Source organism: Aquarana catesbeiana, linkage group LG03 (assembly GCF_042186555.1).
Source record: "Aquarana catesbeiana isolate 2022-GZ linkage group LG03, ASM4218655v1, whole genome shotgun sequence".
Lineage (NCBI taxonomy): Eukaryota > Metazoa > Chordata > Amphibia > Anura > Ranidae > Aquarana > Aquarana catesbeiana.
The window spans coordinates 212526178-212551428 of NC_133326.1; the positions used below are offsets into that span (position 1 = coordinate 212526178).

At 46.4% G+C, this 25251-nt stretch overlaps 1 protein-coding gene and 1 long non-coding RNA gene across 3 annotated transcripts in view; one reads left to right on the forward strand and one right to left on the reverse strand.

Moving 5' to 3' along the window:
• Window positions 1-13655, reverse strand: part of LOC141131925 (mitogen-activated protein kinase 12-like) — a 176993-nt gene extending 163338 nt beyond the window's left edge. Inside the window, exon 1 of one of the 2 annotated variants that reach the window (XM_073619752.1) lies at window positions 13170-13655. In XM_073619752.1, coding sequence (XP_073475853.1) covers window positions 13170-13393 — 224 coding nt within the window. In that variant the 5' untranslated portion in view covers window positions 13394-13655. The remainder of the gene's footprint in view (window positions 1-13169) is intronic. The other variant, XM_073619753.1, reaches the window with a different exon arrangement.
• Window positions 13656-21283: 7628 nt separating this feature from the next.
• The window catches only part of LOC141131926 (uncharacterized), a 140883-nt gene continuing 136915 nt past the window's right edge, over window positions 21284-25251 (forward strand). The window contains exon 1 of the long non-coding RNA XR_012242842.1: window positions 21284-21369. This is a non-coding gene — a long non-coding RNA (uncharacterized lncRNA). The remainder of the gene's footprint in view (window positions 21370-25251) is intronic.

Here is a 25251-nt window from a genome sequence, read left to right on the forward strand (position 1 = left end):
CAGAAAGGGGGGGCGAGCGAGTGCCCCCTCCTGGACCATACCAGGCCACATGCCCTCAACATGGGGGGGGTGGGTGCTTCAGGGCAGGGGGGCCCTGCGCCCCCCACCCCAAAGCACCTTATCCCCATGTTGATGAGGACAAGGGCCTCTTCCCGACAACCCTTGCCCGGTGGTTGTCGGGGTCTGCGGGCAGGGACTCATCGGAATCGGGAAGCCCCCTTTAAACAAGGGGGCCCCCAGATCCCAGCCCCAACCCTAGGTGAATGAGTATGGGGTACATCGTACCCCTACCCATTCACCAAAAAAAAAAAAAAAAAAAAGTGTCAAAAATAAAAACACATTACACAGGTTTTTTTTTTTTTTTTTTTTTTATTAAGGCAGCTCCGGCTCTTCTCCCCTCTCCGGATGCTGTCCTCTCTCTCCGGTATCTTCTTGCTCTTTTGCAGGGTCTTCTCACTCTGTTTTTCTTCCGATGTTAACTCAACGCGATCTCCCGGTGTAATGCTGTGTCCACCGTGTGCAATGACTTATATTGGCATGAGGCAAGGCCACCTGATGATGCAAGTTGGAGGCCACACCCCCTTGTGATGTTATCGCCCCTTCATGCCCCGGGCGGTGACATCACAATGACATCACATGGGCCCCGCCCCATGCCAATATAAGCCATTGCACATGGTGAACCCAGCATTACACCAGGAGAACGCGTCGAGTCAACATTGGAAGAAGAACAGAGGGAAAAGACCCTGCAAAAGAGCAAGAAGATAGCGGAGAGAGAGGACAGCAACCGGAGAGGGGAGAAGGACCAGCAGAGGGAGAAGAGCCGGAGCTGCCTTAATAAAATACTTTAAAAACCTGTGTAGTGTGTTTATTTTTGACACTTTTTGTATTTTTTTATTTTTAGGTGAATGGGTAGGGGTACGACGGGGGCCAGGATCTGGGGGCCCCCCTTGTTAAAGGGGGCTTTCAGATTCCGATAAGCCCCTGCCCGCAGACTCCGACAACCACCGGGCAAGGGTTGTCGGGAAGAGGCCCTTGTCCTCATCAACATGGGGACGAGGTACTTTGGGGTGGCCCCCTGTCCCAAAGCACCAAACCCCCCCCCCATGTTGAGGGCATGTGGCCTGGTATGGTCCGGGGGGGGGGGGATACGGACAGCGGAAGATCAATTTTTGGATGAAACTCCGTTTTAATTGCAATTCTGTGAGGAGGAGAGGAGGGGAAAAGTAAAATCTAGTAAACAAAAACTGCTGGATATGCATTACATTTGAACAGAGATGCAATTAGACTATGGTTCCATTGAAGTCTATGGAGCTTAAAATCACACCGCACAGAACGCACACAGGTGTTTAACCACATCAGAATCGCACTGCATAGATGAGAACAGCCTTCACAGAAAACAATGTTATTTCACTTGCCATGAGAATCTACGTGCTCTGGAACGCATCTGAACCACATCAGATTCACACATGTGTAAACCAGGACTCATCGCTTTCAGTCTGAACCAAGGCACAAAAGAGGATTCAATAAGTGACAGGGCCATCCACTGAGCAAACTTCAGCTATTTCATCATCGGGGAAGACGGTACAATTGCAATACAATTCAATACAGGAGGGATCAGAGGGCCTCGCGTGTTAGATAGATATATTTCTAGATTGTAAGCTCTATCTATGTCTAGTTTACAAAGTACACGGATGACTTTACATTAGATCTATTTGTACAGTAGCAGGTCCATTACACACAATCAGAAAGTCGGATGAAAAATACAACTTTCAAAGTGATGGAATAATATTACACAGCTTTTCGAGATCACAACAGTCCATGCAAAATTATCAGAAGGGACAAAAAAAACAAACAAACAAAAAAAAAAAAAAAAAAAAAAACACAAAAACACAAAAATTGTTCTCGTACGATACCAGAACGAATGATTTTTATTTTTTTTATAACCATTTCCCGCCTAAAGGCCGTCATATGACGGCCTTAGGTTGAAGTGGCGATATCTGGATGCCCCTGCAGCTACAGGCATCATCCAGATATCTTTGTTGTCAGCTGGCGAATTCCTCACTTGTAAAAGCCATCCTAGCAGTTGATTAGCCGCTGGATTGCTTTTACAGACCTATTGGCACCTCTCCAGGCTCTCCCATGCGATCAGGGACACAGAGACCCAGTCTGGCAGCGGCGCCAGATTACCATAGAGCTGGCTGGGGAGCTTATGCTCCCCGGCCATTTCTATGATCCTAGGAGGCCATAAGCGACATCAAAATGTCACTTCCGGCACTGGCAGATGTAAACACTGCCATTCCTTTCCCTGGAAAGCAAAAATGTGTGTTTTTTATTTTTCATCTCATGCTTTCCAGGGTACAGGAGATATCTGGGGTCTTATTGACCCCAGATGTCTCCTATAAAAAGAGGACCTGTCAGGCCTTACTCCTATTACAAGGGATGTTTACATTTCTTGTAATAGGAATGGAATAAAAGTGATAAAAAGAAACAAAAACCAAAAAAAAAAAAAAAAAAACAAAACACACAGATAAAGAGACAGTGTAAAAAATAAAATTAAATTAAATTAAATTAAATTAAAAGCACCCCTGTCCCCTCCTAATGCATACGTAGGTCACACCTGCATATGTACACGTTTGCACCACACATGTGAGGTATTGCCACAAACCTTACAGCGAGAGCAAAAATTCTAGCACTAGACCTCCTTTAACTCTAAACTGGTAACAAGTGCGCGCAATTCTAAAGCGTGACAAGTTAGGTATGTATTTACTCTGTGTAACATCACCTTTTATATATTTTACCAAAAAAGGTGTTATATATCGTGTTTTATTGCAGTAAAATTCATTAACCACTTGCTTACTGGGCACTTAAACCACCCTCCTGCCCAGAACAATTTTCAGCTTTCAGCGCTGATGCATTTTGAATGACAATTGCGTGGCCATACTACTCTGTACCCAAATGAAATTTTTATCATTTGTTTCACACAAATAGAGCTTTCTTTTGGTGGCATTTAATCACTGCTAGGTTTTTCTTTTTTTGCTAAACAAAAAAAAGATGGAAAATTTTGAACAAAACATGTTTCATAGTCGGTTATAAAATTTTGCAAACAGGTAATCTTTCTCCTTCATTGATATGCGCTGATGAGGCGGCACCGATAGGCTACACTGGTGGACACAGATAAGGCGGCACTGATGGGTGACACTGGTGGGCAGCATTGTGGGCACTGATGGGTGGCACTGTTGTGTACTGGTAGGTGGCACAGGTGGGCACAGATGAGCTGGCGGCAGCTTTCCTTGATCGGGACTGATGTCCCTCAAAGCCGCCGGCGATCAGCTTTTTTTTTTTTCTCCCCACGCCATCAGCGTGAGGAGAAAAAATAGCCGATTGCCTGCTCTGTTTACATCACATGATCAGCTGTCATTGGCCGACAGCTGATCACATGGTAAGGGGGTCGGGATCGACCCCTTACGCCGATTAACAGAGTCTCATAGACTCATTGATCACAGGATGCTCGGGCACGGGAGGATGTCTATTGGCGTACTCCCAGCAAAGTAGGTCCGCACTGTAGTGTTTGGGGGTTCTGTGTAATTTTTTGGCAAAAAAATTATGATGATTTTTCATGTAGGAGAGAAATGCCAAGTGGTTAATCAGTACAATATTTCTCCCCAAAAAATTGCAAGACCAAGACCACACATGCTCGCAAATGAAAGAATTCATTACAGGTACTCCTCACCTAATGACCAGGTTCCATTCCAACGACCAGGTCATTAAACAAATTGTTTGGTAAATGAGGAGCCACAAGTAATCAATATTTTAAGCATTCTTAAAGGAGAAGTCCAGCCTGAGCTTGTTTGGCTGGACTTCTCCTGTGTGTCACAGGAATGCAATTCGTTTTGCACTCCTGTGACCCATTTTCAGTGGAGAGCGGTCTGAAGTCCGCTCTCCGTTGACGTCACTGGAATCAGTCTAGGCAGCGTGTCATCCTGGATCCGCCAGCTGCCTGGACTGATGGCAGTCTCATCCTCTCAACAAGCCGCTGAGAGGGCCGCTCCCCTCCACAGCTCAGCGCTCCAGTGAGCAAGGACCAGTAAAGCAGGAGAGCTACTGACTGACAGGCAGCGCTCTCCGCTTGGGGATGAGAGAGAACCGAGCCATCTGCAATGTTCGGTGGCTCGGTTCTCAGTGAAGAGACGCTGGGGGACAGATGCAGCATCGGTCTGATGCTGCATCCATCTAGGCAAGTATGAATCTACAAAAAAACTCATACTTCTCTTAACTACTGTACTGTATTGTGAAAAAAAGATCCAAAACACAAAACTCCAGCTCAATAACGTTGTTTTAATTTGCATAAGTACAGAACACAAATGAAAATTCTGTACTGTACAATACAATGATGTATAGTGCGTCGTTTGGATGGGGAGCTCTAGTCATAAGTCCGCGTGGTCGGTAAACAGGTACGTCGTTAAAACGAGGAGTATCTGTACAATACAACACTTTACAAAAAGTTTAGTACCCTCTGCATTTTCGATACAAGACTAGCATGCAAAAAAAACGGACGATCATTTGTCTGATATTCTCATTGTATGTACGAGGCTTAAATGCGGCCAAAAAGCCCTCAAGCCGTTATAGTCACTCAGGTACAAGGCCCAGCTTTTCAGGGAAAATGTATTGCTTCTTATATAAGCCTTAAAAACATTTCTTTGCACAGCACACACTCAAATATTTGTCATTGCTGAATTCTAGAAAAAAAGATCCCCATCATTGTCACCCTCCCGAAAGAAAGACCTTTAACTGGCCAACTAATATAAAAGTGGAGCATGAGTTGAACAGCTTCTGTGGATAACCTAATTTTTTTATTCATCAAAAACAAAAAAAAATTGATGCTTCTGCTTATGTACAGAGCCTTGCAAATGTATTCACCCCCTTGGCTTTTTACCTATTTTGTTACATTACAGCCTTTAGTGTTTTTTTAATCTGAATTATATGTGATGGATCAGAACACAATAGTCTAAGTTGGTGAAGTAAAATTAGAAAAATATATACATAAAACTATTTTTCAGAAATAAAAAAACTGATAATTTGCATGTGCGTATGTATTCAACCCCTTTGTTATGAAGCCCATAAAAAGCTCTGGTGCAACGAATTGCCATCAGAAGTCACATAATTAGTGAAATGATGTCCACCTGTGTGCAATCTAAGGGTCACATGATCTGTCATTACATATACACACCTTTTTGAAAGGCCCCAGAGGCACCACTAACCAAACACTGCCATGAAGACCAAGGAACTCTCCAAACAAGTAAGGGACAATGTTGTTGTGAAGTACAAGTCAGGGTTAGGTTATAAAAAAATATCCAAATCTTTGATGATCCCTAGGAGCACCATCAAATCTATCATAACCAAATGGAAAGAACATTGCACAACAGCAAACCTGCCAAGAGAAGGCCGCACACCAAAACTCACGGACCGGGCAAGGAGGGCAGTAATCAGAGAGGCAGCACAGGGACCTAAGGTAACCCTGGAGGAGCTGCAGAGTTCCACAGCAGAGACTGGAGTATCCGTACATAGGATGACAATAAGCCGTATGCTCCATAGAGTTGGGCTTTATGGCAGAGTGGCCAGAAGAAAGCCATTACTTTCAGTAAAAAACAAAATGGCACGTTTTTAGTTTGCGAAAAGGCATGTGGGCGACTCCCAAAATGTATGGAGGAAGGTGCTCTGTCTGACAAGACTAAAATTAAACTTTTTGGCCATCAAAGAAAACGGTATGTCTGGCGCAAACCCAACACATCACCCAAAGAACACCATCCCCACAGTGAAACATGGTGGTGGCAGCATCATGCTGCGGGGACGTTTTTCAGCAGTTGGGATTGGGAAACTGGTCAGAGTTGAGGGAAAGATGGATGGTGCTAAATACAGGGATATTCTTGAGCAAAACCTGTACCACTCTGTGTGTGATTTGAGGCTAGGACGGAGGTTCACCTTCCAGCAGGACAATGACCCCAAACACACTGCTAAAGCAACACTTGAGTGGTTTAAGGGGAAACATGTAAATGTGTTGGCATGACCTAGTCAAAGCCCGGACCTCAATCCAATAGAAAATCTGTGGTCAGACTTAAAGATTGCTGTTCACAAGCGCAAACCATCCAACTTGAAGGAGCTGGAGCAGTTTTGCAAGGAGGAATGGGCAAAAATCCCAGTGGTAAGATGTGGCAAGCTCATAGAGACTTATTCAAAGCGACTAGGAGCTGTGATAGCCGCAAAAGGTGGCTCTACAAAGTATTGACTTTAGGGGGGTGAATAGTTATGCACATTGACTTTTTCTGTTAATTTGTCCTATTTGTTGTTTGCTTCACAATTAACAAAAAAAAAAAAAAAAAAAAAACACCATCTTCAAAGTTGTGGGCATGTTCTGTAAATTACATGATGCAAATTCTCAAACAATCCATGTTAATTCCAGGTTGTGAGGCAACAAAAACATGAAAAATGCCAAGGGGGTGAATACTTTTGCAAGGCACTGTAAACATAAGAGGTGTAATTAATGTGACATTCACCAAACATTCACTGCAGGTGCATGCGTTTTAAATGACAGTGATTGATTCACTACCAGTGAACATTTAGAGAGTAACATTCACTGCTTTTTAAGTATGCTCCTAACTGCCTTTTTTCTGCATTTAGAAAAAGATCAAGAGAAACATTTGAGTATACACAGATTTCAGTTCTATATATGTGATATGTGGATGCAAATTAGGGGGAACTAAACTCCAGAGAGGAAACCAGAGTATCTGTTCACTACATGAGACATCCACACATGCATATTACACAATGCATGCTTTACTTCTTCCAAACAAAAGGGCACTTGCCTAACTGAGCAATAAGCACTATGGACAGGTTTGTGTACTATACAGTATGTATTTAATAATTTGCAGATAATGCAGGCAGCTATGGACTGACTTCCTCATGACATTTATACACAATAGTTGACAACGAAGTTAAAAAATATGTTGTGAAATTCCCAGAGCTGGCACCAGACATTGAACAATAGGAGGGCATTGTAAGTTTTCGGCTGGCCACATAGGTTACAATATGATTCCACAATCCCCTTTAGATAACTATGTAATGCAAGGAACGACTATTAGATATGGGTCGTTTGGACCGACCCTTGCATTACATAATTGTAGGTATATCCTAAGACAGTTTGTACAGATTGCAACTTGTGTGGCCAAAATAATGGGTTGGCATCCCTACCATAGAGGAAATAAATATTAGTGTTACTAAACCCATAACACTAAAATCAGTCAGTATATGCAGTAAAGCATGCTTGTTATACTCACTGAGGAACCTAAGGGGTTGATCCTGTGTAAAAAGACTGTTTAAACCTGTCTTCTTGGATCTTCTCCTTCTACCAATGTCCCCAATCCATCTGCTGATAGCACAGAGCCCTAGGAGGCACTCTGCACATGCTCAGTTTGGTGTGTACTGTTAGAGAGTTGATCGGCACAGGATGAATCAGGACTGTCAGATAGAGGGTCAGAGGTCCTGCAGCTTCACAGGACAGTAAGAGGAGAATGAAAACACCTCCTACAAGCTTTAACCAGACACTGATAGAAGTCACAAGGCTGCTATATACTGCTGATAAGAAAAGGTATTTAGAAGTGTATATTTAATAATATAATTGAATTTCCATGTACTATGGGAGACCAGATATAGTGAAAGCAAGGTCCTGGGTTTAGTAACACTATAAATGTTTAGGGTAGGAATGTCTGTCAAATATCCACCATGCTGTCTGCTCTTGAGACACTCTTTAATCTAATGCATAATTTGTAAGTAAAGAACCCTCAGGCTGGAAAATCTGAAACATGCAAGCCATTAGAGCGTCTAAAATTCTGCCGTAATAAAGACCAAGCCCAAGTTATTTGAAATACCATATTTACTAACTCCACCCATAATTAAATCTTTACTCTGTCTACATTACTTTAACTATTTAAACAGGTTAAAGCTGCTCACTGGGGATCTCTTTAATAAGGTATGCAATGAAATTAAAGGTCTAAAAACTATTGAGGGGAAAAAGAACTACACTAAGGCCCCTTTCACACTGGGGCGGTTTGCAGGCGTTATTGCGCTAAAAATAGCGCCTGCAAACCGCCCCTAAACAGCCTCCGCTGTTTGTTCAGTGTGAAAGCCCGAGGGCTTTCACACTGAAGCGGTGCGCTGGAAGGAGAAGAAAAAAATCTCCTGCAAGCCGCATCTTTGGAGCGGTGAAGGAGCGGTGTATTCACCGCTCCTTCACCGCTCCTGCCCATTGAAATCAATGGGACAGCGCGGCTATACCGCGGTAATACCGTGGCTATAGACGTGCTATACGAGGGGTTTTAACCCTTTTTCGGCCGCCAGTGGGGGGTTAAAACCGCACTGCTAGCGGTCGAATACCGCGGTAAAACAGTGCTAAAAATAGCGCTGTTTTACCGCCGACGCCCCCTACCGCCCCAGTGTGCAAGGGGCCTAAGAGCCCTTGCACACTGGGGCAGTTTGCAGGCGCTATTGCGCTAATAATAGCACCTGCAAACCGCCCCGAAAGTGCCGCTGCTTGTATTCCAGTGTGCAAGCCCCGAGGGCTTGCACACTGGAGCGATGCGCTGGCAGGACGGTAAAAAAAGTCCTGCCAGCAGCATCTTCGGAGCAGTGAAAGAGCGGTGTGTATACCGCTCCTTTACCGCTCCTGCCCATTGAAATCAATGGGACGGCGCGGCTATACCGCCGGCAAAGCGCCTCTGCAGAGGCGCTTTGCGGTGGTATTTAACCCTTTCTCTTTCTAATAATAGCGGCGTTTTACCGCCGACGCCGCTCCCCGCCCCAGTGTGCAAGGGCTCTTAAGACTCAATGTAATTAGCTATGTATGCACTGCAGACTGAATGCTATCAATGATAATAATTCGTTTTTTAAGACCAACAAGACTAAAGTCCATCTACTTAAAAATGAAACACAAATGGAACTTGGCAAGCATTCCTCCTCACTGATCCCAGGTCATGACAGTGATGAAACTGTTTGTTGTGGATGGTTTTCTTTGAATTTTCTACATGTTGCAGCATGCTTGCACATATTACATAATCCAGTGGTAACTCAGCTGAATGTACAACTGTCAGACCCTGAATACATCATTTACTACAACCGTCAGACCCTGAATACATCATTTACTACAAGTACAACTGTCAGACCTGGACTACACCATTTACTACAACTGTCAGACCCTGAATACACCATTTACTACAAGTACAACTGTCATACCCTGAATACACCATTTACTACAACTGTCAGACCCTGAATACACCATTTACTACAAGTACAACTGTCATACCCTGAATACACCATTTACTACAAGTACAACTGTCATACCCTGAATACACCATTTACTACAAGTACAACTGTCATACCCTGAATACACCATTTACTACAAGTACAACTGTCATACCCTGAATACACCATTTACTACAAGTACAACTGTCATACCCTGAATACACCATTTACTACAAGTACAACTGTCATACCCTGAATACACCATTTACTACAAGCACAACTGTCAGACCTGGACTACACCATTTACTACAACTGTCAGACCCTGAATACACCATTTACTACAACTGTCAGACCCTGAATACACCATTTACTACAACTGTCAGACCCTGAAAACACCATTTACTACAACTGTCAGACCCTGAAAACACCATTTACTACAACTGTCAGACCCTGAAAACACCATTTACTACAACTGTCAGACCCTGAAAACACCATTTACTACAACTGTCAGACCCTGAAAACACCATTTACTACAACTGTCAGACCCTGAAAACACCATTTACTACAACTGTCAGACCCTGAAAACACCATTTACTACAACTGTCAGACCCTGAAAACACCATTTACTACAACTGTCAGACCCTGAAAACACCATTTACTACAACTGTCAGACCCTAAAAACACCATTTACTACAAGTACAACTCCCAGACCCTGAATACACCATTTACTACAAGTACAACTGTCAGACCCAGACTGCACCATTTACGACAAGTACAACTGTCAGACCCAGACTGCACCATTTACTAAAAGTACAACCGTCAGACCCAGACTGCACCATTTACTAAAAGTACAACCGTCAGACCCTGAAAACACCATTTACTACAACTGTCAGACCCTGAAAACACCATTTACTACAACTGTCAGACCCTGAAAACACCATTTACTACAACTGTCAGACCCTGAAAACACCATTTACTACAACTGTCAGACCCTAAAAACACCATTTACTACAACTGTCAGACCCTGAAAACACCATTTACTACAAGTACAACTCCCAGACCCTGAATACACCATTTACTACAAGTACAACTGTCAGACCTGGACTCCACCATTTACTATAAGTACAACTGTCAAACCTGGACTACACCATTTACTACAAGTACAACTGTCAGACCTGGACTACACCATTTACTACAAGTACAACTGTCAGACCTGGACTACACCATTTACTACAAGTACAACTGTCAGACCTGGACTACACCATTTACTACAAGTACAACTGTCAGACCATGAATACACCATTTACTACATGTACAGCTGTCAGACCCTAAATACACCATTTACGACAAGTACAACTGTCAGACCCTGAATACACCATTTACTACAACTGTCAGACCCTGAAAACACCATTTACTACAAGTACAACTGTCAGACCTGGACTCCACCATTTACTACAAGTACAACTGTCAGACCTGGACTACACCATTTACGACAAGTACAACTGTCAGACCCTGAATACACCATTTACTACAACTGTCAGACCCTGAATACACCATTTACTACAAGTACAACTGTCAGACCTGGACTCCACCATTTACTATAAGTACAACTGTCAAACCTGGACTACACCATTTACTACAAGTACAACTGTCAGACCTGGACTACACCATTTACTACAAGTACAACTGTCAGACCTGGACTACACCATTTACTACAAGTACAACTGTCAGACCTGGACTACACCATTTACTACAAGTACAACTGTCAGACCATGAATACACCATTTACTACATGTACAGCTGTCAGACCCTGAATACACCATTTACGACAAGTACAACTGTCAGACCCTGAATACACCATTTACTACAACTGTCAGACCCTGAAAACACCATTTACTACAAGTACAACTGTCAGACCTGGACTCCACCATTTACTACAAGTACAACTGTCAGACCTGGACTACACCATTTACGACAAGTACAACTGTCAGACCCTGAATACACCATTTACTACAACTGTCAGACCCTGAATACACCATTTACTACAAGTACAACTGTCAGACCCTGAATACACCATTGACGACAAGTACAACTGTCAGACCCTGAATACACCATTTACTACAACTGTCAGACCATGAAAACACCATTTACTACAAGTACAACTGTCAGACCTGGACTACACCATTTACTACAAGTACAACTGTCAGACCTGGACTACACCATTTACTACAAGTACAACTGTCAGACCCTGAATGCACCATTTACGACAAGTACAACTGTCAGACCCTGAATACACCATTTACGACAAGTACAACTGTCAGACCCTGAATACACCATTTACGACAAGTACAACCGTCAGACCCTGAATACACCATTTACGACAAGTACAACCGTCAGACCCTGAATACACCATTTACAACAAGTACAACCGTCAGACCCTGAAAACACCATTTACTACAACTGTCAGACCCTGAATACACTATTTACTACAACTCTCAGACCCTGAAAACACCATTTACTAAGTACAAGTGTCAGACTACGAATACACCATTTACTACAAGTTCAACTGTCAGATCCACAGTCCAATGTTTACGGTCAGACCTCAAATATACAGTTGTGTTCAAGTAATACTTTTAGACCTCAAGTCCACTATTATTTACGAGTAACAAGTAATACTGTTAGACCCTGAGACCACTGTTATCTACTAATAATATTGTCAGACCTCGAGTCCACTGTTATCAGACCTCGAATCCACGGCTATATACAATACTGTAAATGACGGTAGACTCGAGGTCTGACAGTATTACTCGTGGATAACAGTGGACTCAATGTCTTGCATTATTATTATTAGTACATAAGAATGGTCTCGAGATCTGACAGTATTACTCGTAGAGAACAGTGGACTAGAGGTCTGACAGTATTACATGTAGGTAACAGTGGACTTGACCTCTGACAGTATTATTAGTAGATAAGTGGACTCCAGGTCTGACAGTATTATTTGTAAATGACGGTGGACTCGAGGTCTGACAAGTAATACTGTCAGACCTGGAGTCCACTTATCTACTAATAATACTGTCAGAGGTCAAGTCCACTATTACCTACATGTAATACTGTCAGACCTCTAGTCCACTGTTATCTACTAATAATACTGTCAGACCTCTAGTCCACTGTTATCTATGAGTAATACTGTCAGACCTTGAGTCCATTCTTATGTACTAATAATAATAATGCAAGACCTTGAGTCCACTGTTATCCACGAGTAATACTGTCAGACCTCGAGTCTACTGGTATCTAAATGTAATACTGTCAGACCGGGAGTGCCTTGGTATCTAGACTGTCAGATCCGGCTCTAGGTCACTGTTGGCCCCATGCACAGACAATGCTGGAGTTCATAGGTCCCCCATGGCCGGGTGCCCCTTCTACCCCCCCTGTGCTGGTATATATACTCTGGGTGCCCCTTCTACCCACTGTCCTGGTATATATACTCTGGGTGCCCCTTCTACCCACTGTCCTGGTATATATACTCTGGGTGCCCCTTCTACCCACTGTCCTGGTATATATACTCTGGGTGCCCCTTCTACCCACTGTCCTGGTATATATACTCTGGGTGCCCCTTCTACCCACTGTCCTGGTGTACTCTATGATTATATTGGGTGATCACACACACACACACACACAGGAACTTGTTGTCACCAAACATGTGAGTTATGAGAGAAAAGTGAAAGTGTTGTGCCAGGGGTGAGGCAAGGCTGAGGACTTCTGGGCGGAAATAGGAGAGCCCAGGACAGGGGCCACCCTGACAACTTTACACCAGCACTGTGATCACAGCTCCCTGCACCTCTCCTACCTGGATCCTTACTATAGGTCAGTCTACTCACCACACTGTGCCATAGGCTCCGGATCCCACTGCCACCAGCTCCCTGTAGCGCTCCTTCACCTCCCACACCGTCTTGTTCACCTCCTGCTTGTAGAAGCCTTTCTTAGGCAGTGGTAAGGACATGGCTGCTGCTGCTAGTGCGGAGGATGGCTGACACCTGGCCGCTCGTTCACCGGTCTGGTCTCCAGAGAGCTGGCTGTGCAGACTGTCACATTCACCATACATACAAGCAGTCCTCGCCTCTCTCTCACCATCAATGACTGCCGCCCCCTCCCTCCCTCTCCGGTGTGGGCTGCTCTCTATGTACTCAATTCCTCCCACACAGCGGCGCCTCCTTCTCTCTTCACTGCCTTCCCTCCGTCCTCTTCTTCTTCCCTACTGGAGTGCAGAGCTCTTCTCCTCTCTTCTGTCCTACTCCAGGAAGCGCAGCCCGTCCACAGCCAGAGCTTTGTTGTCCCAATCACATGACCATAGTCCACACTGCCCTCCCCTTCCCTCCTCACTCAGAGCGACACCCAGTACAACAATACCTGGTGTGAGGGGCTCCCGTCTGCACCCAGTACTCCTCTACCGGGTGCGAGGGGCTCCCGTCTGCACTCAGTACTCCTCTACCGGGTGTGAGGGGCTCCCGTCTGCACTCAGTACTCCTATACCGAGTGTGAGGGGCTCCCGTCTGCACCCAGTACTCCTATACCGAGTCTGAGGGGCTCCCGTCTGCACCCAGTACTCCTATACCGGGTGCGAGGGGCTCCCGTCTGCCCCCAGTACTCCTATACCGGGTGCGAGGGGCTCCCGTCTGCACCCAGTACTCCTCTACCGGGTGCGAGGGGCTCCCGTCTGCACCCAGTACTCCTCTACCGGGTGCGAGGGGCTCCCGTCTGCACCCAGTACTCCTCTACCGGGTGCGAGGGGCTCCCGTCTGCCCCCAGTACCCCTCTACCGGGTGCGAGGGGCTCCCGTCTGCCCCCAGTACTCCTATACCGGGTGCGAGGGGCTCCCGTCTGCCCCCAGTACTCCTATACCGGGTGCGAGGGGCTCCCGTCTGCCCCCAGTACTCCTATACCGGGTGCGAGGGGCTCCCGTCTGCCCCCAGTACTCCTATACCGGGTGCGAGGGGCTCCCGTCTGCCCCCAGTACTCCTATACCGGGTGCGAGGGGCTCCCGTCTGCACCCAGTACTCCTATATCGGGTGCGAGGGGCTCCCGTCTGCCCCCAGTACTCCTATACCGGGTGCGAGGGGCTCCCGTCTGCCCCCAGTACTCCTATACCGGGTGCGAGGGGCTCCCGTCTGCCCCCAGTACTCCTATACCGGGTGCGAGGGGCTCCCGTCTGCCCCCAGTACTCCTATACCGGGTGCGAGGGGCTCCCGTCTGCCCCCAGTACTCCTATACCGGGTGCGAGGGGCTCCCGTCTGCACCCAGTACTCCTATATCGGGTGTGAGGGGCTCCCGTCTGCACTCAGTACTCCTCTACCGAGTGTGAGGGGGCTCCCGTCTGCACTCAGTACTCCTATACCGAGTGTGAGGGGCTCCCGTCTGCACCCAGTACTCCTATACCGAGTCTGAGGGGCTCCCGTCTGCCCCCAGTACTCCTATACCGGGTGCGAGGGGCTCCCGTCTGCCCCCAGTACTCCTATACCGGGTGCGAGGGGCTCCCGTCTGCACCCAGTACTCCTATACCGGGTGCGAGGGGCTCCCGTCTGCACCCAGTACTCCTATATCGGGTGTGAGGGGCTCCTGTCTGCCCCCAGTACTCCTATACCGGGTGCGAGGGGCTCCCGTCTGCCCCCAGTACTCCTATACCGGGTGCGAGGGGCTCCCGTCTGCCCCCAGTACTCCTATACCGGGTGCGAGGGGCTCCTGTCTGCCCCCAGTACTCCTATACCAGATGTGGGGGGCTCCTGTCTGCCCCCAATACTCCTATACCGGGTGTGAGGGGCTCCTGTCTGCACCCAGTACTCCTATACCGGTTGTGAGGGGCTCCTGTCTGCACCCAGTACTCCTATACCGGGTGTGAGGGGCTCCTGTCTGCACTCAGTACTCCTATACCGGGTTTGAGGGGCTCCTGTCTGCACCCAGTACTCCTATACCGGGTGCGAGGGGCTCCCGTCTGCACCCAGTACTCCTATATCGGGTGTGAGGGGCTCCCGTCTGCCCCCAGTACTCCTATACCGGGTGCGAGGGGCTCCCGTCTGCCCCCAGTACTCCTATACCGGGTGCGAGGGGCTCCCGTCTGCCCCCAGTACTCCTATACCGGGTGTGAGGGGCTCCTGTCTGCCCCCAGTACTCCTATACCAGATGTGGGGGGCTCCTGTCTGCCCCCAATACTCCTATACCGGGTGTGAGGGGCTCCTGTCTGCACCCAGTACTCCTATACCGGTTGTGAGGGGCTCCTGTCTGCACCCAGTACTCCTATACCGGGTGTGAGGGGCTCCTGTCTGCACTCAGTACTCCTATACCGGGTTTGAGGGGCTCCTGTCTGCACCCAGTATTCCTATACCGGGTGTGGGGGCCTCCTGTCTCCATCCAGTACTCCTATACTGAGTGTGGGGGGGCCTCCTGTCTGCACCCAGTACTCCTATACCAGGTGTGGGGAGCCTCCTGTCTGCACCCAGTACTCCTATGCCGGGTGTGGGGAGCCTCCTGTCTGCACCCAGTACTCCTATACCGGGTGTGAGGGGCTCCTGTCTGCCCCCAGTACTCCTATACCGGGTGTGGGGAGCCTCCTGTCTGCACCCAGTACTCCTATACCAAGTGTGGGGGGGGGCCTCCTGTCTGCACTCAGTACTCCTATACTGGATGGGGGGGCTCCTGTCTGCACCAATACTTCTATGCCAGGCATCGAGGTCTCCGCCTTCACCTAGTATTATTATGTTATGAAAAAGATTTGCTTTTGTTAACTGATGGAAAACTGTCTGTTGAACCCATCCCCATATACATATAGCAAAACCAATTTCCTCAGAGAAATGGGACTTTGAATGGATCACAGACAGGAAATATGTAGAAAATAATTGGATTTTATTATATAAATAGACAACTCATGGTGAAAAACACAATACAAAGCATTGGATAAAACCAAAACGTATACATGAAAACACGGAATTAAAACACCAACTATGAACCAAAGCCCAGAAGATGTCATGGCGACAGATTATCCAATGCGTTTCGAAGAACACACATGGTGTTTATGTTCTTCAGGGACTAAACCGAGCTTATTATTTTCAAAGTCGTAAGTTGGATCTATTACGATAAAATAAATATCATCACAAACATGTACATGTTAGTCATGTGAGACAACATGGCCTACAACAGGTTTACATACAATGATACTGACCGCCGCTAAGAGCGTTTCACCAACTGGAATGCGATAATTCAGTTAGGAATCAGAGGAGAATATCCATCAATCACAAGCACCCGTAGATCATACTGCCACACATCCAAAAAGGGGTTTTTGCCCTAATATGCTGTAATGAGCAGGGAAGAAGTTTTGGTCGCTGGGAGTGTCTAAAAATTAATCTAGATGGAAGATAACAGATATAGAAAACTTATGAAGAGCAGCGATCTAAGGTTATAAGCTTACTTACTCGGGGTACTCTACACTTGCTGAGTGTAGAGGGCTTCTGAATGCATTTATTATTCCTATGCTGGGTTTGGAAGGCTCCTGTCCTCACCAATTACTCCTATGTGTGGTCCTGTGAATTATCTAACAGTATGATTGAAGCAAACCGTTTGGTTACTATGCACAGCTGAACCAGGTTTAGTAAATCTCCCCCTATTTGTCCTGGTGATCGTTATGACTGAGTGTGAAAGAAAATCCCTAATTTTGAGTGGGCACTAGAACAGCAATAGAGGGGAAATCTTCTAATAGGGTCACTGGTTCTATCAGGGGTTTCTCTCACTTTGAAGGGATTTCCTCTCTTCCTGTTGTAGCTATGTTTTCCTACATTTAAAGCGGAGGGCCACCTCCGAAACGCCTGTTGCTAGGCAGTCTTCCTAATCTGCCACTTCCTTCTCCGCGGAGCTGTACCTTCTCTTCATCCCTCGCGTGGTGTTCTGGGAAATTGGGCGCGCTGTCTTCTGGGACCTGTGTGTGTCCCAGAAGACAGCCGCCCATTCACAAAGCGCCGCGTGACTTGCGCATGCACAGTAGGAAACGAGCAACGAAGCCGCAAGGCTCCACTGCCTGTTTCCCTTAGATAGCATGGCGGCGCCGGCACCCAATCCGATGGACGGATCGGCCTCTGGGGGCTGACGTCGCGGGCTCCCTAGACAGGTGAGTGTCCTTATTAAAAGTCAGCAGCTACAGTGTTTGTAGCTGCTGACTTTTAAAAAATGTTTTTTTTTCAGCTGGAACACCGCTTTAACTTTGCTCAGCACGCAGAATCCTATTCTTTTTAATGTCCTTGTTCACACATGTACGCATATTTGCTCTACATTTTATGCGCTATGCTCAAAATGAGGTTTTGGTTTTTGTTTTGTTTTTTGAGCGTACTCAAGCATTTTTACCCCCTAGACTGCAATGGGCCTGCCTGTAAACGTGCAAAACGCACATTTGCATGCATTTTTCGCACCTGGAAAAATCCCCTTGCCTAGTTCATGAAACAAATGCCTTAACCAGTTCCATACCGGGCCATAGTAATATGACACTGGCAAGAACACTCTCTTCCTCCGGGTGGACATCATATGGCGGCCTCCGCTTCTCGCCGCTACTGCGGGCCCCTAAGCGCGACGATCGGGGATCAGGCATGTCCCCTGGGACACAGCCCCTCCCCGATCAGGGTAAAGAACCAATGGAATTATCTCTTTACCACGTGACCGGCTTTGTCCAATCACAGCCGGTAACTTTTAAGCTTGTTGTTCACGCCGTTCATGCGCACCCCCAGGGGCACACAGCGCCGTGATCGGGGACGAGGCGTGTCCCTTAGACACAGCCCATCCCCAATCAGGGTAAAGAGCCAATGAAGTTGGCTCTTTACTACGTGACCAGCCGGTCATAAATGTAAACATACCAGGAGTAACGGCTGTTACCGGGTTCCCCTCCTCACGCACCGATCCAGTGTGAGGAGGAGAAAGCGGAACAGTGAGTTACTGTGTATTACTACTGTTCCAAGACTGCCCCCTCGAATAAAGAGGACATGTCATCACACCTCATCAGGACTACCTGTCACCCCGTCAGAGCACCTGTCATCTTTTCAGAGTATCTGTCACACCGTCTGAGTACCTATCATCTTATCAGAGTACCTATCATCCCATCTGAGTACCTGCCCCATGAGCCCAGCAGTGCCTGACGTGCAGCCCATTAGTCTCTGTCGTGCAGCCCATCTGTGTCACCTGTCATACAGCCACCATGTCCAGAAAAGTATACACTCCAGAAGAGGCATATCAATGTTAAGCCTGACCGATGAGAGCAGTGGGGAGCTCTCACCGCCCCAGTACAGTTCTGTTTCCAGTTCCGATTCTGGTTCACAATACGAGCCCGCCAAAGGCAGTACATCCGAATCAGAGGAGAAAGCAGTCTGTCCTAATAGAAGACGGTCTGAACACCAGGCAGCTAAAGATATGAAGCAGTATAAATTTTGACCCAAATTTATGAAAAAAAAATTACTTATTTTCAACATTTTACAATAGAGAAAAAAAAAGTATATTTTATTTTTTTTTTAAATTTTCACTCTTTTTTCGCTTATATTGCAAAAAATAAAAAAACCCAGTGGTGATTAAATACCACTAAAAGAAAGCTCTATTTGTGAGAAAAAAATAATAAATATTTTGTTCGGGTACAGTGTAGCATGACTGAGTAATTGTCATTCAAAATGTGAGAGCACTGAAAGCTGAAAATTAGTCTGGGCAGAAAGGGTGTATAATTGCCCTGTATTGAAGTGGTTAAAGTGGTTCTAAAGGCTCAAGGCTTTTTACCTTCATGCTTTCTATTCTATGCATGAGGGTAAAAAAACATTTCTGTGCAGCAGCCCCCCCCCCTCGCCCCCAAATACTTACCTGAGAGTGATCTTCTTCCAGCGCTGTGCGGGGACTCTCCCTCCTCATTGGCTGAGTCAATCACATGAGTTGAGAGAGGGAGCGGGGCCAAGCCGCAGCTCGGAAGTGAGACTGCTTGGATTCCTCTATTGCAAGCTGCTTGCTCTGGGGGCACTTGACAGAAGGGAGAGGCCAGGGGCGCTAGCGGGGCACACAAGAAGAGGAAGATCGGGGCTGCTCTGTGCAAAACCATTGCACACAGCAGGTAGGTATGACAATTTGTAATTGTTTTTAAAAATTGCTTTAATATCACTTTTAGCTTGATCATATTCTAAAACACTTACACGAAGCTTGAGAAGTTCCCAATAAAATTCTGAGGTGTGAATGCAGACTAATGGAAGAGAGAAACTCAGACCTGTCAATACTTCATAAAATCAATTCCAGCTGCTGTGTACATGGAAGCTCATCATGTACAGTCTTGTCTGGGAGTGAGTACTGAAAACTAACTGCCAGGTATCCCTGACTTAATAACAGCGTTGTGGACCTGTCCTTCAGGAAGTTTCCCTAGTTTTAAATATTAATAATGTAATAAAATTCACGTTTGTTTTTCCTTTGCAAGCCTAAAGTACACATACCCCAATTGCCAAAGGTGTCATATAAGCTTTAAAGTGATTCTAAAGGAATGTTTTTTTTTTTAAATGTTATACTCACAAACCCAGTGCTATTAGTTTACGAGAGGCCTGTTACCTCCTCTTCTGGAGTGTGTGTGTGTCCCACCCCTCAGCGCTGTATGCTCTTTCTTTCCTGTTGGTGCCCGTTCAGCAAGCCGTGTGCTTAGATGGCACCCATGCAAGCTGGGCTGTGTGCTTACATAGACACATACAGTGCAACTTGGCCACACGCCCTCTTGACAACTGCTCTCCAAGCCTCCTGTGACAGAAGTGCTCCCACCAGAACAGCACTGGATTGAGAAAGGCAGGCAAGTGTTTAAGGCTGGGTTGGTGGACAAGTAGTGGAGAGTTTTTTCTTAATACCTTAATATAATTTCAAAAGATATTTTTAAATCTACAGTTTTCATCAAAATACTTGGAAAACCTGGTAAGACCACTTGACTCACCAGGCCTTTTTCCCCTTGAGTCCCCTGGAGTCCCAGAGCTTTTTTCTTTTTCTTTTGGTGATGTTTTGGTTCCGCACATTATATCTTTTAGGTTTTGTAGCCTACCTTTAATAAAAAAGAGTGCGGTCATGCCACTCAAGCCATTGCCAGAAGTAAACATAATAATCACTGCTTACCTCTAACGCTAGGGGAACCTTACAGAAGGCTGATTGTCATCTGTATTGGGCTCCCAGCAGCCATCTTGGGGAAGCCAATGTCTGATTGGACACCTGAGTTCTCCTGAGATTTGGCCTAGGAGATTATTCATATTCCCCTACGTGGTCAGTCTGGTATCTGCAGTTTTGGGAAGTAGTAAGATAGGGATAGTGCATGCACTGGTAAGGAAGAGTTAGGACAAGTGCAAGGAAAGCTCCTGATGAGTAGGGACAGTCTAGATCAGGGGTGTCAGACTCAGACCACATCAGAATTATGGTTGCCCTCAAAAGGCCTGTTGTATCTGTAAGACCATATAAACATATCCAGGGCTTTTTTTTTTCTCAGAGAAAAGGTTCAGGAACTCAACCATGCGTGCAGCCTACCACAAGATGTCCCATACCACCTATGATGACATTGCACCTGCATCTGCCTTGTCCCTGCTGTGAGTGCAGGGCAGGCAGAGATCTGTGAGAGCAAAGCTGTCCTTGTAAACACAGAAGGCTTCTGTGTTTTCAAGTCCGCATACCTCCCAAATTGGCAGCTCTGTCCTGGGTCCTGGGCACCCTCATTCCGGGACAATACAGTGTCCTGTAATTGCCCCCTGGCCCTGGGCCGATTTGATGCCCCCTAAAATAGCCCTAACATCGCTGCTGTCACTCACTGTCAGCCTGTGGTGGACCCCTGGCTGGTGAGACCCCCACAGTGCCCAAATGTTTGCTAGCCGCCACCCGCCTGGCATCTAGCAACCAGTGATGTTACGAGGAGGAGAGAGGAAGAGACCCAACATTCACAGCGGAGGAGGATTTAACTTCCTGCTTCTCCGTGCCTACTGCTTAGCTCCACCCACCGCCTCCCTGCATCGTCCAGCCAGTAGCATGCAGAAGTGCACAAAAGGAGAGATGAATTTAGGTAGAAGGGTAAGTACAATCCAAAGCACTCACAATGACAGATCGGTGTTAAAATCTTGTCAGCTCTCCCCCAGCAGCCAGAGTTCTGTGCTGAACTGTCAGCACTTCACAGGAGCTCAGAGTGTGTGTCAGCCTGGAGCTAGCACTGATAAGTGCAGAGATGACTGTAGGCAGATAAGTATGCTGGCAGAAGAGTAGAGGACACTGACAGATGAGATTACACCCTTGGAGGGATGGAAGGAGGACACATCTTTAGATATCAGGGCAAGGTTGGGACTTGTAGTCCTTCACTTTTAGGGGATGTGACTTTCATAAAAGTGAAGGACTACAGGTCCTAGCATGAACCCCTCAGAGCTGAAGATGTGACACCCACCCCCAATTAGTGAAGAACTACAGGTCCCAGCATTAGCACGCAAAATCTATGAGGTCACAACCTTAATTCTCAGGAGTCCATGCTGGGGCCTGTAGTCCAATTTGGGGGACATTATATCCTTAGATACCAGGTGTTTATTCTGAGACTTGTAGTCCTTTCACTTTTGGGGGATGTGACCCCCCTCCCCAAAGTGAAGGACTACAGGTCCCGGCTTGAACTTCTCAGAGCTGAACATGTGACAGCCCCCTCATGAGAGAAGTTACATCAGCAGCCAGCGGCAGGAGGGGCGTTCACTTTCCGGGGGGTCTGGTGTGTCGGACTGGTGGCAGGCTATAGGTGACAAGTGGCACACTGCATCTGGTGGCAGGCTATGGGTGGAAAGTGGCACATGCATCTGGTTGCAGACTTCGGGTGGAAAGTGGCACACTGTATCTGGTGGCAGGCTATGGGTAGAAAGTGGCACACTGCATCTGATTGCAGACTTCGGGTGGAAAGTGGCACACTGTATCTGGTGGCAGGCTATGCGTGGCAAGTGGCACACTGCATCTGTTTGCAGACTTCGGGTGGAAAGTAGCACACTGTATCTGGTGGCAGGCTATGGGTGGCAAGTGGTACACTGCATCTGGTGGCAGGCTACAGGTGAAAAATGGCACACTGCATCTGGCGTCCGGCAACGGTGACAAGTGACACGCTGTACCTGGCGCCAGGCAACGGTGGCAAGTGACACGGTGCATCTGGCATCAGGCAATTGTGGCAAGTGGCACGCTGCATCTGGTGGCAGGCAACGGTGGCAAGTGTCAAGCTGCATCTGGGGGCAGATGACAGTGGCAAGTAACAAGCTGCATCTAGTGGCAGGCAATGGTGGCACTTTGCATCTGGTGACAAGCTCAGGGTTCCCACTGATTCTGTCTTATGGTGAGTTGAACTATTTCATTATATATATATATATATATATTACAATGTAGTACAACACCATCCATTCACCCAACAAATCACCCCCGCCACCGAATTCCCTGAGACTACATTCCCCAAACCCCCCACCTTTTTTGGGAAGGGGGGCGGGGGGGTGTCTCTGAATGTCAGTTTGGAAAGGTGGTCATCCTAGTGAAGACTGGCCCTTGCATATCCCCGATCTCAGCAATAGATTGTATTTCATTTTTCATAGCAAGCATCCTGGCAGTATTGCCAGAGCTGGAGAAGAGAGCAATCTCTTGGGGTTTTGGAAAAAGCATGTGCACTTCCCTCCAAATGTACAATGCAGTGCTTAGTGCCTAGGGCCACATGTAGCCAATGGCCACTTTTTGTGTAGCCCATTGGTCCCCTGCAGCCACTTTTCTGTAATGTGTCATATACTATGTCTCCAGTCTATGATTGACTGTTGAAGCATGCCCCCAGTCTCAAACAACCCCATGTAGCATGTTCATAGTCCCTGACCATTTTGTGTATCACGTCTGCAGTCTCTGACCATTTTGTGTATCACGTCTGCAGTCTCTGACAATTTTATGTATCATGTCTGCAGTCTCTGACCATCTCCTGTATGATGTCTGCAGTCTCTTACCATTTCCTTTATCATGTCTGCAGTCTCTGACCATCTCCTGTATCATGTCTGCAGTCTCTGGCCATTTCCTATATCATGTCTGCAGTCTCTGACCATTTTCTGTATCATGTCTGCAGTCTCTGACCATTTTCTGTATCATGTCTACACTCTCTGACCATTTTCTGTATTATGACTGCAGTCTCTGACCATTTTCTGTATCATGTCTGCAGTCTCTGACCACCTCCTATATCATGTCTGCAGTCTCTGACCACCTCTTGTATGATATCTGCAGTTTCTGACCATATCTTGTATCATGTCTGCAGTCTCTGACGATCTTCTGTATTATGTCCATACCTCTGCTATGCAGTCTCTGACTATTTTAATTAAAGTGGAGTTCCACCCACTTTTACAACTCTTCAGCATCCCTCACTAAACTGTGCACTGTAAAGAAATTGGATATTTTTTTTATTTTTTTCTCAGCACCTACTGTATATCTGCTGTATTTATTTTACAATTCCTCCTCCCTGGCCACGGCCCATCGCATCATTTCCTGTTTTCAATGCCTTCTGGGAAGGGGCGGCAACTTCCTCTGAAACTGCCGTTGCTATGGAAACCTGACCTGAAACCTATTACACTGCTTGTGCTGCACTGAGCATGTGCGAGATCTGCAAGGATGAGATCCAGGAAGAAATACAGTCTGGCTTCAGATACCCACACTTAAGATGGCCACGGCCTGCTGTAAGTTTATAAAATAACAAACTACTGCTATAAACTAACAAAACAGACCTTAGTTTACAGACTAACTTTACTAGAATACATTAAGCTTGTGTATTATAGGGGTATTTTTATTTAAAAAGTATAATTTCGGCCGGAACACCACTTTAAGTTCTTTAAGTTAGGCTCGGACAAAGCAATCAAAGCATATTTTATAGGTAGAAGAAGGGATGGGTTTTGTTTAACCATATCACTTACTGCTAGGTGCTTGACCATGCCCACAATTTACCGCGACGTAGTGCGCCACAGGTCTTTTTAGTCCTCCAGTGTCCCTCATTCTGAAGTTCAAAAGTTGGGAGGTATGCAAGTGGTAGTGGTGAGCGGATGGCGAGAGTTAGATATGGCGGAATGGAGTTCCGCCACGTTCCGGCTGAAAAAAAGCCCTGAGTGAAAGGGCCACATAAAGAGGCCTGGCGGGCTGGATTTGACACATGTGGTCTAGATAGACCCTGGATACTGTTGATCACTTAGAGAAGAATCTTGTTCCAGCTTGCAACTGGTTTGGTAAGTTTGTGTGTCCTGTATCACCAGCACAACTATTAAAGGCTCCTTTACGCCAGATCAGAGGACATGTTTAAAGTGGAACTAAACTATATCTGAGCACCACATACTAAAAATGCTATTTAATTAATTTTTAATATTTCAAGTAAACTTGCCTATCCATCCATGTCTCCATGCTTTATTTTGTTGAGAAATCACTTTGAAAAAGACTCTTCTTGCATTTGTAGCCGTGGCCATCTTGCGTTAAGGGCGGATGATTCATGTTGCATTTACTTCCTGGAATCCATGTTCCCTTAGGTCAAGCATGCAGACAGTAAGATGAGCTTAGCTGAGACAGCCCTTTCTCCCCTCTTCCAGATGAAAAAAATGCCCATGAAGACTCATGAGATATACAGTTGTGCTCATAAGTTTATGTACCCCTGGCAGAATTTATGATTTCCTGGCTATTTTTCAGAGAATACGAATGATAACACAAAAACATTTCTTTCACTGGTTAGTGTTTGACTGAAGCCATTTATTATCAAGATCTCCCCAGAGTGGTTCAATGATATTGAGGTCAGGAGATTGAGATGGCCACTCCAGAACCTTCACTTTATTCTGCTGTAGCCAATGACAGGTCGACTTGGCCTTGGTGTTTTGGATTATTGTCATGTTGGAATGTCTAAGTACATCCCATGCGCAGCTTTCCTGGCTGATGAATGCAAAT